Source organism: Microtus ochrogaster, unplaced genomic scaffold, assembly GCF_000317375.1.
Source record: "Microtus ochrogaster isolate Prairie Vole_2 unplaced genomic scaffold, MicOch1.0 UNK45, whole genome shotgun sequence".
Taxonomy (NCBI): Eukaryota; Metazoa; Chordata; class Mammalia; order Rodentia; family Cricetidae; genus Microtus; species Microtus ochrogaster.
This window is the reverse complement of record NW_004949143.1, coordinates 598,162-612,927: the sequence shown is the minus strand read 5'-3', so window position 1 is coordinate 612,927 and position 14,766 is coordinate 598,162. Positions and strand designations below refer to the sequence as shown.

The 14,766-nt window shown below is 37.1% G+C and overlaps 1 protein-coding gene across 2 annotated transcripts in view; it reads right to left on the bottom strand.

Moving 5' to 3' along the window:
- The window catches only part of Gabra3 (gamma-aminobutyric acid type A receptor alpha3 subunit), a 271,578-nt gene that overhangs the window by 151,102 nt on the left and 105,710 nt on the right, over positions 1-14,766 (bottom strand). For both annotated transcript variants that reach the window (XM_013354470.2, XM_005369171.3), the window contains exon 3: positions 3,868-3,989. In XM_013354470.2, the coding sequence (XP_013209924.1) occupies positions 3,868-3,989 (122 nt within the window). The remainder of the gene's footprint in view (positions 1-3,867; positions 3,990-14,766) is intronic.

Sequence of the window (14,766 nt, the reverse complement as noted above, 5' to 3'; positions counted from 1 at the left end):
TTTTTTTTTCCTTTTCTCAATAATAAAAAAGAATTAAAAAAATAAATTAATGTCCAGTCTTCTTTTGATTTGTGTTAAAATAGTTCATCTTGTCCCATCATTTTAATTTTAATCTACTGATACTTTTAACTTTAAAATGCTTTTCTCTTATCTAGAAAGATTGTTTTGCTTTTTGTTAAATTATTATTTATTATTATTTATTTTGATGTATGAGGACTGCATCAATATCATTCCCACTCCTCCATCCCCACCTCTACCTTCTTTCCCATCTGAAACATGACCTCTTCCACCTTGACTCTGTCTGACTTTCAGTGTTAGTGTTTTCCATGTGTGCTAGCTATCTGTTACTTTAACAAATACGTGCAATTAACCAATATTAAGCTTGTCATACAGATTTGGAGGTTTCAGTCAATGATCATTTGGTCAAACTTTGGCTTTGGGTTTGTGACAAAAGATTTCTTTTTAAGGTTTTCTCTGTCACTGGCTCTAAGCAATTTGTTCGCATTTCTCGGTGAAATTTTCTTTGAATTTCCTTGTCTTTAGAATTTGATAAGATTTTTCTCACTATGTTAGACTATAATTTCAACTAATTCAAAATATTTAAACCAGTTTTTCTTTAAATTCATTTTATGTCTCCTTCAGAGAATCCTATTATACTTCTATGGGAATATCTAAAGCAATTCCACAGTAAACTGATGCTCTATTTTGTTTGTTTAGGGGTATCTTAACCCCCACCATGTTTCATATTTGGTAGTTACTATTTCTGTCTCAAATATTATTATTCTACTCTTCATGTCTGATCTTCTGTTAGCATTTTTTGTTATATGTGTTGTATTTCTGTATCTAGATGTTTAATTTGAATGTATTCAATGCAAATATAAGAAGTGTTTTAGTACTCTTCATCTACTATTTCTTTCACCAGTTACATTTACATAAATATTTACATGATGTGCACTAACTGTTTTTTCTTTACTCAACAATTTTTGACTGCACATTAGCCATTGTTAAGTCTTCTTTTTTGGCTATTACATTTTTTGTTATAAACACAGATACTCTTGACATTTGTTATGGTATCAATGTTAAGTAATGTGGAAACAGTTTGACCTTTTTTATTCTTTTGAAGCTTAACTTTAAGCTTTGGCATGTATGATTAGATCAGCTTTTAGTCTTAGAATATCATTGAGTCTCACTGAGACTCTATCCTTCAGAAAAATCCTACCTCATACTTCATGTAGTAAAAACTTTTTCTGCTGTGGTTAGCAGAAACATAAGTTACTCTCAGCGCTAGTATCCTCTCTTTCCATTTTATCATGTCATTATTAGGGTCGCTGGGCAGTCAGCAGCTACATTTGGGAAGTTCACTTTGTTTCCTGCATTTTAATGATCCCTGTCACATGCTACCTTTTTTCAGTTTCTGAAGAACATTACTCTGTATGTTTGTTCACTTCCCAATCACTGTGTAAGATGAGAAAATAAATCTGGTCCCTATATTTTCAATTTAGCCAGAGTAAATGTCTCATCTCATAATTTTGACATTTACTTTCAACATGAAGTTATATATTTTGTGAGTGGAAGCACACATTATACAGTATGTGTTTCAAGGTCAGGGGACAATTCTGTGATTTAAGTTATCTCCTTCCACCATGCAGCTTCTTCCTCCTTTTCATACTACTTTCTCTTTTCAACAAGTCCAAAAGAACAAAAGTAGTAGTTCCCCTCTGGTGTTTGTTCCTGAATTACATAAACCTATAGCATAACTAATAAAAGCTCAGAGATATTAGGGTTTAGCCTGAAGATCAGAAAAGCAAAGCAGCAAAGCCACTAGGTAGCTCTTACCTCTAAGAAATCCTCAGACTGAAAGAGCAGTCCTGCCTCCAGGAATCTCTGAATGAGACTGTATCTGAGAGCCATCTCCTCCCATCTTATCTTCCTCTCTAGTGCTGGGATTAAAGGTGTGTACCACTACCACCTAGTTTCTATGGTAGACTAGTGTGGCTACTGGGATTAAAGGTGTGTGTGCTACCACGTCCTGGTATGTAAGGATGAACAGTGTGGATGTTTTGTTCTCTGATCTTCAGGAAAGCTTTATTTATTAAAATACAAATGAAATATCACTACATAAACCATAACTAAAAGGTATTCTGTTCTTCCCCCAATGCCCTACTTCTCTAACTCTATAAACTAGTTTGTCAGGAACTTTGTTCTTTCCCATAATCACTCATCCAGAATAAATACAATTAATGTATGATAGGTCTCTTCTTCTAGTACTATCCTATACCAATGCATTATTTGTATCACATAACTATCATAAAGACTTATTTTAAAAACAACAAAAACCCTGCAAATATATTTTTAATTTATATAATAAATGTATATTTCAATGGAAGAGGTATAAAAAATCCAAAAATTGTTTGAAGATTCAATGAAAGTTTGAGTAAATATAACAATGAAAACTACTATGCTAAGCTGGGATTAGTATTATCAATATAAATGTACTACACATAAAAATCTACATTGATATAGACATATATATACACCTATGTACTTATGTGTATACAAGTATTTATAACTAAATAGTGTCGATGCACATGTGTGTGGATGCACACATGTATGTGTACCATTTTCTAAGTTCTGTTCACAGAAACAGAAGCAATGATGCTGCTAGAGCAAGAAGAACCTAGCACTCAGAATTTACATTCTAAATATAACTCCTTACAAAATATCTATTTCAGAAAAGTAATTGATTGGTAGGCTGATTGAGGCAACACACAAGATAAGTCTGAAATGAATCATTCATGACTTCTACTAAGCAATTGTTCAAAACATGGAATAAACATATCAAAATAACACAGAAGCCAAATTGAAATGATTAGAGTCAGCAAATATGGCAAATTGGGAGAAAAAATCGTCACCAAAATGAATAGTATTGTTTTCGAATGTATCAAGTAAGATAAGAAAATTCATACAGGTTATTAGCTAATTAACTAAAGGGAATACACATGATACCTTTGAATAATGCCCTCTTAAAATATATAGGAATAATGGATTTGTAGCCATCACTGTCACTATTTATGCAAAGTAATTAATAGCTGTTAAAACTATTGGATGCAAGTTGGAAGAAGAGCGGAATAGTCTCAATATTAACACTTCTCCATATGTTACCTATTAAGTATAAGATGAAACATGGCGATTCTAGGGTGCATGACCTGGTAGACATTAACATTTAAAAATTGAAAACACACACACACACACACACACACACACACGGTATCTCCTTCATGAATAATTCCCCAAGAAAGATTCAATTAGCTCTTGTGCTTTTATTTCCAGAAAATGAATAAAGAACACCTTGGCAGCACCATAAAAAAGTAACTATCAGATTATAGGTTAAAAGGTCACGATGATTTTCAAGCCTGGAATGGATCAAAATCAAGGGAGATTGCTATAAGGAACATTTAGTTATAATTAGAAAATTTGAATAAGGAACACTAATTAGAAATGAGTATTAGGTTAAGTTATATGTGTATTGTTTATAAAATAATTCCTTTGCTCTATGGAATTATATAATGAAGTATTTAACAATAAAAGAGCATAATATAAATGACTATCAAATTGTTTGGGAAGAATTAAACACGTACACCTGCATATTTGCCATTCAACATAGCCCATAGTATAATGTATTTGTCTCATTTAATGAAATCCTACAAAATCGGATGTGAGGTCACTTGCTGAAGTGAAGGATTAGAATGAAATTCTAAAGCTCAGAGAGACGAAACTGTACACTAAGTCCCTTGGTCAACAGAAGGCACCTCATTACTTTTTTAAGGGGCAATATCTCAGCAGAGGGCTTTTAAAAGAATAACTGACCTCCAAGCCCAGGTCGCAGCCGGTTATCATAGCCATCCAGAAGTCGATCCAAGATTCTGGTGAAAATAGTGATGTTATCAGTGCTGTCGTCAGGAATATCTGGAGCATGCTTGGGAGAGAGTCTGCAATGAAAAATAAGAGTTTTTAATAGGCAACAATTACATGACTAACCATATGAATTCTAGAAGATTTTCTAAGAAAATAAGGCAAATTTAATAGCTGTACATCTTGACCCATAGAGCAAGCAATTTCTGTTTGTTACAAAAATTGCTTGCGTGGGAAGAGAACAGAACTCAGTACTTGCTCCCTTCCTTCTACATTTGCATGAATTTTGCCAGATACATGTTCCACCCTCATCTCAGCAACAGACAAACAAACTGAAATCCTGGACACAGTGTTACTGAGAACAATACCTGGAACGCATCTGATTGCTTCAACTAAAGAAAGAAAATATTATTGAGAACTTAACCTCCAACCTAATCCAGAGAGGCGCAAGATCACAGAAGAACAGAGTCAGATAAAACCTTGAGCTACTCTCAGGCCCTCCCTTATGGAGACAGCAATCAAAGGCAGTAGTAGCTTAGAGAATGCAGAGTATCTCTTCTCTGTTATTTTATACATGCAGAAACAAGCTGAGAGAAGAAACCAAATTTACTCACATCCATCACTAACAGAGGCAGAGAAAGGACAACAATCAAAAACTCTTTGATTTTCTACTCCATCCTACTTCTTTTGATTTGGATGTTTTCTGAAAGCCCTTCTGAGTACCATGTCCTTTTCTAAACAGAAATCATGCCCAGATACTATGATAGATGTTGTTACTCTCTACAAGAGGAGCTTGGTGTTATTAGACAGACAAGGAATTTTGTTTTGTTTGTTTGTTGTTACGGTTGTTTTTAATCACTAAATAATATTCGATTGTGCAAATGTACCACATTTTCATTATTCATTCTTCAGATTAGGCTTTTCCTAATATTTGGCTATTGTAAATAGAGAAGAAATAAACATGGATGAGCAGTATGTATCTTTATAATATGAAATGGAGTCCTTTGGATATACATCCAAGATTAGTTTAGCTGCGTCATGTGTGATCTACTTCTTTGTGAGGAACCTTCATAGCAATTTCCATATTATTTCCATAGTGGCTTCTCCAGTCTTCACACCCTCAGACAGTGAATAAGTGTTCCTCTTTGCCCATATTCATGCAAGTATCTGCTTTCATTTAAGTTTTCTGAAACTGGCCATGCTGACTGGAATAAGATGAAATCACAAAGTGGTTTTAACTTGCATTTTCCTGATAACTAAGAATACTAATTTTTGTATGCAAAATTCAAGAAGTCCTTGTTTTTTACTGCTGAGTAATACTCTAATATGTATATATTCCATACTTTCTTCATCCATTCTTCCATTGAAGGACATCTAGGTTGTTTCCAGGTTCTGGTTATTACAAACAATGCTGCTATGAACATAGTTGAGCATATAATTTTTTTGTATGATAGGGCCTTTCTTGGGTATATTCCCAAGAGTGGTATTGCAGGGTCCAGGGGTAGGTTGATCCTGAATTTCCTGAGAAACCGCCACACTGCTTTCCAGAGTGGTTGCACAAGTTTGCATTCCCACCAGCAATGGATGAGTGTACCCCTTTCTCCACAACCTCTCCAGCAAAGGCTATCACTGGTGGTGTTTTTTTTTTTTTTTAGCCATTCTGACAGGTGTAAGATGGTATCTTAAAGTTGTCTTGATTTGCATTTCCCTGATCGCTAAGGAAGTTGAGCATGACCTTAAGTGTCTTTTGGCCATTTGAAGTTCTTCTGTTGAGAATTCTCTGTCAAATGGATGGAAATAGAAAACACTATCCTGAGTGAGGTAAGCCAGACCCAAAAAGAGGAACATGGGATGTACTCATATTTGGTTTCTAGCCATAAATAAATGACATTGAGCTTATAATTCGCGATCCTAGAGAAGCTAAATAAGAAGGTGAATCCAAAAACAAACATATAGGCATCCTCCTGAATATTAACCTTCATCAGGCGATGAAAGGAGACAGAGACCCACATTGGAGCACCAGACAGAAATCTCAAGGTCCAAATCAGGAGCAGAAGGAGAGGGACCACGAGCAAGGAACTCAGGACCACGAGGGGTACACCCACACACTGAGACAATGGGGATATTCTATCCGGAACTCACCAAGGCCAACTGGCCTGGGTCTGAAAAAACTAGGATAAAACCGGACTTGCTGAATATAGCAGACAATGAGGACTACTGAGAACTCAAGAACAATGGCAATGGGTTTTTGATCCTACTGCATGTACTGGCTTGGGGGGGGGCCTGGGCGGTTTGGATGCTCACCTTACTAAACCTGGATGGAGGTGGGCGGTCCTTGGACTCCCCACAGGTCAGGGAACCCTGATTGCTCTTCGAGCTGATGAGGGAGGGGGATTTGGTCGGGGGAGGGGGAGGGAAATGGGAGGCAGTGGCGGGGAGGAGGCAGAAATCCTTAATAAATAAATAAAATTAAAAAAATACTAATTTTTTAAAATTTCATTTATTTGTATTTCATCTTTTGAGAACTCTCTGTTTAGTTTTATAACATATTTTTAACTAGGTTTGTTTTCTTAAAGCATCTTGTAACCCTCAGCAGAGAATCTTCTATTTTCCATAGATAGCTATTAATAGAGAGACATACAACTACGCAGTGTACAGAGAATAAAAGACTGTAGAATGCCTATCCTTAATTTGGACAACTATACAACATCCTCTCCTCCCAAGGCTCCACAATCATTGTAGAAGAGGGGGCTGAGGGATTATAAGAGTTAGAGGTAGGGGATAACCAGGAAACTGTTATTTGAACTCACAGGATGCATACCTTTGAAAGCTCAAGACAGACCAAATTCCAGCATGTAGACAGAAGGTTAGTTAGCAAGGAATTCTACCCCTGTACAAGGAACTATTGGCAGTTAAGAGAGGGAGAGTCAATTTTTTTTAAGAATGAGACCCCCTGATAGGTTGATGATGCTCAAGTAGAAGACCACATATCCAAGAATAAATGAGCAGCATAGATTGGATTCAATGTTTGTAAAAATAAAAAAAGGAAGGAGGAGCACAGAAGATTAGATGAGTACAGAAATAAAGAATGGATCTGGGAAGAGCTGGAATAGGGAGTGAGTATAATCAAGATACATTGCCCCAGGTTCTCAGCAAACTAAATATTGAAAAAAAACTCAGTGTTAAATACAGCCTCAAAATATTCTTAGTAAATTTTTTCAACAATTGGTAAAATGTCAATGCCAAATACAAGTCAAAATGTTTTAGTTAATTTCTCTATGATTTTTATACTTGATTACTGATATATTTTTCTCTTGAATAGATAAGCAAATGCTGGTTTGTAGTAGAATGTTAAATAGAACCTTTTTTTTAATAATTGAAGTAGGGAATTGAACTTAGGACCTTTGGAAGAGCAGGCAATGCTCTTAACCACTGAGCCATCTCTAAGGTCCTGAGTTCAATTCCCAGCAACCACATGGTGGCTCACAACCATCTGTAGTGAGTTCTGGTGCACTCTTCTGGCCTGCAGATATACACACAGACAGAATATTGTATCCATAATGAATAAATAAATAACTATTAAAAAAATAATTGAAGTAGAACAAGATGTAGCTTTTGCTTATCCAAAGGTACTTTAGAAAAATAACCATGGTACATCATGTTAATTAAGGACCTTAGAAGTCACCTAATTCTTTTCCTTTTACTTGGGAAACATCTCAGACATTAGTACCAATGAACGAAAGAAACTGTACAAAGACATTTGTGTATTAAATTGATGGGATGAATCCCATAGTCATGATTATTATTCTTCATATCTATCACTGTTGGTTAGATCAAGTAAGATAAAGATCATTTTCTATAAAGAATAAGATTAGGCTGCCAACACACCATCTGTAGGTAGCTCTCTTTATAGAACCTAGACAAATTTAATAATTTATTAGTCTCAAAAACATATTGTTAGCGTTTTCAGAGGATTAGAATCAAGTAAAGTGTCCGTTCTGTCACTACCACTGGATATAAATGGCTTATTTCTGTTTTTTAAATGAAGGGTCTCACAAAGACTGAAGAGGCAACCGTGGAGTCTATACCAGGCCCTCTGCAAACTTGCTGTGGTTCTTTGGTTTGTAGGTTTTGTTGGGTTCCTGACAATGGGAAGTAGGAGTGTCTCTGACTCTTTTGCGTATTTGTGGAACCCAATTCCTCACACTGGGTTGCCTTGTCCTGCCTTCATATGAGATTATATGGCCTATTCTTATTAAATCCTCTTACGCTGTGTTTGGTTCACATCCCTGGGAGGTCTGCTCTTTTCTGAAGAGAAATGGAAGAGAAGTGGGTCTGGGGGAGAAGGAAGGTGGGGCTTGGGAGGAGAAAAAAAGGAGAGGTTGAAGTCAGGATGAATTGTATGAGAGAAGAATAAATAAAAGAATAAAATATTTATTTTGAGAATTTCATGAATGGGTACTGCAAATGAGAACTGTTTCTTAGTTTCTGCCTCAAAACTTCTAATAATAAAATGAGAAGCCTTTAAAAGTAGTGTACTTTTACCTATGAGGAAAAGTTCATGAACCATGTACAGATTAAATACTGGATGCCAGTACCACCAGTATCATTTTAGCCTCATCAAGGATCACAGTGTGTTTACCTTCAGGGAAAGCAAATAGAGCACAGCTGCAGCAGTTCACTCAACAAGCCAAAGAGAAAAGAAGAGCACTTCAATAAAAGAGTGGGAATGTCCCTAATTCTGCAAAGCTCCTAGAAAAAAAAATAGACTTCTTTACAATTCTAGAATACTGCTCTTAAAGCTTCCATACATCCCCAAGACTAACCAAATAGAAACCCTATTTCTTAATCTGACATTCATAGCTTTCTATAATATGTTCCGAATATATGTTTACAGTTGTAAATTTAACTAATTGGATCACAAATTATAGGTAAATAAATTAATTTATTTATTCCATTTCTCAGGGCTCTTAAGGCATTCATTCTCCAAGAGAAGTCTTTCCCATACATGTGAAGTAAAACTAAAGATTCAACCCTACAGCCTTATTTGTAATAGCCAGAACCTGGAAACAACCTAGATGCCCCTCAATGGAAGAATGGATAAAGTGTAGAATATACGCATTAGAGTACTACTCAGTGGTAAAGAAACAATGACATCTTGAATTTTGCATGCAAATGGATGGAAATAGAAAGCAATATCTTGAGTGAGGTAACCCAGACCCAAAAAGATAAATATTGTATGTACTCATTCATTAGTGGATTCTAGCCATAAATAAAGGACATTGAGCTTATAGTTCACAAGCCTAGAGAAGCTAAATAGAAAGGTGAACCCAAAGAAAAACATGTAGTTATCCTCCTGGATATTGGAAGGAGACAAGATTGCCAGGCAAAAATTGATAGCTTGGGGGTGGGAGTGGGGTGGGGATACGGGGAGATGGGGAGAGAGAAGTGAGAAGGGGAGGATGGGGAGAGCTTGGGGGAATGGGACAGTTGGGATGGAGGAGGAGTGGATATGGGAGCAGGGAAGTATATATCTTAATTAAGGGAGCCATTTGAGGGTTGGCAAGAGACTAGACTTTAGAAGGGTTCCCAGGTGTCCAGGGAGATGTCCCCAGCTAGTACCTTGAGCAGCTGAGAGGAGGGCGCCTGACCCGGCCTTATCCTATAGCCATACTGATGAATATCTTGCATATCACCATAGAACCTTCATCTGGCGATGGATGGAGATAGAGACAGTGACCCACACTGGAGCACTGGACTGAGCTTCCAAGGTCCAAATGAGGAGCAGAAGGAGAGAGAACATGAGCAAGGAAGTCAGGACCACGAGGGGTGCATCCACCCACTGAGACGGTGGGGCTGATCTAATGGGAGCTCACCAAGGCCAGTTGGACTGAGACTGATGGAACATGTGATCAAACCAGACTCTCTGAATATGGCTGACAAGGAGGGCTGACTGAGAAGCCAAGGACAATGGCACTGGGTTTTGATTCTACTGCATGTACTGGCTTTGTGGGAGCCTAGTCTGTTTGGATGTTCACCTTCCTAGACCTGGATGGAGTGGGGAGGACCTTGGACTTCCCACAGGGCAGGGAACCCTGCTCTTTGGACTGGAGAGGGATTGAGTTTGTGTTTGGGGGTGGTGATTTTAAAATTTTTAATAATAATGATAAAATTTAAAAAGAATATTGATTATATATTATTCAAGCAGTAATCAGAAACATCTGAAATCCGATTGCACACATTGTGCTATCTTTACAAAAGGTATTTGATAAAGAAAGAATGGGTTTGGGCTATATAACCTATTATGGTTCAGATATAAACTGTCCTCCCAAATGCTCATATTTTGAAGTTTTTGTCCTCAGCTGTTGGTCATATTGAGAAGTGATTTTACAGTGGGGAGGCCTAACTTTCACAAGTGAATCAATAGTTTATGTAGTGTATTATTAGGAATTGGGAAATAGTGGAAGAAATAGGTGAGAAGAGTATGTCCTTGAAAGTTGTGTGTGTGTCTGTATTCTCTCTCTGTGTCTTTCTCCAACTCCATCTCTCTCATCTTTGTCTGTCTGCCTCTCTCTCTACCTCCCTATCTCTATGTCTATGTGTGTGTCCCACCTTTCTTTTTTCCTAGAAACTGTGAAATAAGTGGTTTTTTTTCCATCACCACCTGCTGCCGTGATGCTCTGATTCACTATTTGCAGGTCCAGAAGCAATGGACTCAAGTGACCACAGACTGAAATATCTGAAACTCTGAGCCAAAATCAATCATTCTGCTCTTGTTTCCTTTGGAATTTTTTCCTAGAGAATAAAAAATGACACATGATCTATCTCAATCTCAAGAAGACAGCTGTTCTTTTTGGGAATAGCTTACACAGACTGGTAAACTAGAAAACTCTCAGCTTGAGATACACCCATTCAACATGTGCCCCAGCTGTTCACATTAACTTGTTTTTCCAAGTTTATTTAAAATAAAGACCAACTCCTTCATGCTTTCTTAGGCACTTCAAAGAAACTTCTGTATAAAATCACAAAGTCTGACAAAAATCAATGCAAGTTATTCATTATTAAAGCAGTTTCATGAGTCAGCTTCAAAGAAAATAAACAAGAATTAGGCGCAAAAATATGACACCTCGTATGAATCTACTGTTATAATTTGGGTTCACTTTCATTTAAATTACTTTTCTTTGCATTAGCTTGAAATACACATAGAAAACTGGTCTACTTTTTCTCCTTGCTTTTGAACTCTAGAAACATGGGCATTTGAACTGAATCTCAATTTGTGCTTTAGGATTCTGAAAAGGCCCAACTGGTATCTCCAGTACTGAGAAGTAGTCAGAAGAGGCCAATTCCCTTGGAAAACTTAACCACACTATGTTAGAGATGATGAAACAGTGAAGTGACGGACCATGGGTACATGATTCCACAAAAGAACACAGGCAGACACTGATCAACTTCAAATGACTCGCAATCCAAAGTTTTCAAGGAAGTCAGAGTTTACTCACTTTAAAATATTGCCATGGGGGGGTATATAATTTTCCATGTCGGCTTCTCATATTCTGAACTATTGTAACAATACTAATATATGAGACAACGTTCTGATAAGAGGACTTTCATAAACCAATCTATAAACAATTTATAATAGTTTCTGTAGAGAGAAAAATAATATAAAATAGGAAAGCTACAGTGTTCGAAGCATTTTCTAGCCAACCACTATTTGCTCCTCAACTGATAGCCACAACTCTGACTAAAGCAATAAGCTGGACTCTAGCTCAAAGCTTCTCAGTCCAATCTAGTGGCTAAAATCCTCACATTGGAGATTCCTGAATCATTGCCTTATCCAAATGACCAGATGTGACATCACCAAAACTGACATTATACAATAAGAAGTCAAGGCATCATCTAAGGAGTGTGCCTGATCATTTCCTCGCATACCGTGCATCACAAATTTTTTATCCTTCATCACAAATGCTACATTTCCATTTTAAAATGGAAAATGATCAAATGGTATTTCCTAGTTCTCCAGGTGCTAGAAGAAAACTGCAGGCTACCCAGTCATGTGGATAAGACAATATGTAGTCAAGTTTGAAAGGCTACTAAATATCAGCTTATTTTTATTGTGAAAAACAGTACACTGTAAGTGACTGATAGAACAGGGACCATTGCTAGGTTCTGTGGGTTTCATTCTGTAACTCTTTACCTATGTCAACTTTGACAAATCACTTAACCGCTGTCTCCATATTTTATCTGTAAAGTGGGCTAACAAAATCATCAAACTAATCACCCTGGAAAGGAAAATTAGGTGAAATCTCTTGGATAAACTAGGGACGAGGGAGCAGGGTAAAGGGGAGGGGAGGGGAGATGAGAACATGAGGGAAAGGGATGGTCGAGCGGGGAGAGGGATAGAATGAGAGAGTAATGAAAGAGATATTTTTTTTTTAATTTTTTACTCAGAAGATCGTGTCTTTTTCTACTTTCCATGTAGATTAGATCCATATCTGTCTCTCTTGGGGGTCCTCATTATTGTCTAGGTTCTATAAAGAGAGGGTACTACAGGGTTAGGACTAAATCTGCCATAGGGAAATGTCCACGATTCCACAAGGATGACCCCAGCTAAGTCTCCTAGCAATAATGGCGAAGGTGCCAGAATTGGCTTTCCCCTATAATCAGATTGGCGAATATCCTATCATCATAGAGCCTTTATCCAGTAACTGAAAGAATCGGATGCTGAGATCCACACCAAACAACAGGCTGAGCTCTGGGAATCCAGTTGAAGAAAGGTAGGAGGAAATATATGAACAAGGGAGGTCAAGACCATGAGGGAGAAATCTACAGAGACAGCTGAACCAAGCTTGTGGAAACTCATGGACTCTACACTGACAGCTATGGAGCCTCCATGGGATCATATGTGGGAGACAGTGGTGAAGTTTGAACTAACTGTGAGGCCCCTGGCAGTAGGATCAGGATCTATCCCTGGTGCAGGAGCTAGCTTGTTGGAACCTAGTCCCTATGGTGGGATGTCATGCTCAGCCTTAATGCAGGGGTGAGTAATTTGGTCCTGCCCAACTTTTGCCAGTCTTTGTTGACTCCCCCATGAGGGTCCTTACCATTGGGAAGAGTAGGTGGTGTGGTGTAGGAGGTCCTTCTGCTTATGTGTTGTTTTCATTGGTTAATCAATAAAGAAATTGCTTGGCCTGATAGGGCAGAACTTAGGTAATCGGGAAAGATAGAACTGAATTCTGGGAAGAAGAAAGCAGAGTGAGAGAGCTACCATGGAGCCTCCAGGTCAGACATACTGAATCTTTCCCAGTAAGCCACAACCTCGTGGTGATACACAGATTAATAGAAATGGGTTAAATCAAGATGTGAGAGTTAGCCAATAAGAGGCTAGAGATAATGGCCAGACTGTTTAAATGAATACAGTTTCTGTGTAGTTATTTTGGGTATAAGTTAGTTGGGTGGCCAGGATGAAAAGAAGGCCCTTCCTCCATCAACAATGGTGTATGGGCTATGGGGGAGGCATGAGAGGAGGAATGGGAGAGAAAACTGCAGTTGGAATGTAAAATGAAATTAAATAATTAAATAAAACTTTAAAAAAAAGTCTAAGTCAGGAAATCAATCCAATATTGAGGTGGGCCTACACTGTATAGCAAGAGTAAAGCTAACATGGGCTATATGTCAAAATCACAGGGGTGTTTTGTTTTATTTTTGTTTCTTTTTTCAAAAAAGCCAGGTATGGTAGCACACATACCTAAAGTCTCAGCAATAGAGAGCTTAAGTAAAAGAACTGCAAATTGAAAGCCACCCTGTCTCAAAACCAGCCTCATCAATTCTAATTGAGTAACAAAAATATTAAGCAGTAACAAGATGGATGCAGTATCTAATAAACCATATTATATCAGGAGGAGACCTGAAAGAAATGAAAGTTACTAAATGCAGATTAGAAAGCAAGGAGGAAATTTAAGAGCTATTATATAGGACTATAAGGAAATGGTATAGGGTCCTGTAATTGGTAGACATTGTAAGAAAGCAGCCATGATATTAGTATAGGAAACACTTCCGTACCACTTAAGGTATGTTCTGTGCTAGAAATGTAGCTTATTGTTGATTGGAGCATAATGCTCAGGTATTCCTGCACAGGCTAGTTTGCTAAGCATTGACAGTATTTTAGGTCTCATGTTTGGTTCTGAAATTTTAAGGTTTGACAAATTAGTGCTAAAAGTATTAATGTATTGATTCTGTGACTATGATTGCATGGAAATGGAAGGGATTGTTCTTTTCATCCTTATACTTGAAATCATAATTAGTACATTTATGTCTACAAGTGTCAGTTTATGCCAAGGTTAAAAGAACTGAGAAATATGTTTTTTATTATTTTTCAATTATATGTATTAATGTGTACCTGTATGGAATTATATGCATATGAGTATAGGATACCACTAAGGCTAAATGTGTCAGATCCTCTAGAGCTGAAATTACAGGTGATTTCAGGCCTCTGGATGTGGGTTTAGGTGCTGGGACCTAAACTCAGGTTCTTTGTAAGAAAAATATACAGTCTTAACCACTACAATCTCTCTCTAGCCATGAAAATATAAGTTTCAAAATGAATACCCTTATATCTTTTGTATAATGACTCCAAGCTATGATATGTTATGTAACAAGAAATAATGAACTCACCCATCATCTTCTCTTTAACTTAAAATATCAACAGTCACCATTATCACTACCATAAAATCTATTTGTTGGTTTGCTTTTTTTTTATATTTATTTATTTATTTATTATGTATACAATATTTTGTCTGTGTGTACGTCTGCAGGCCAGAAGAGGGCACCAGATCTCATTACAGATGGTTGTGAGCC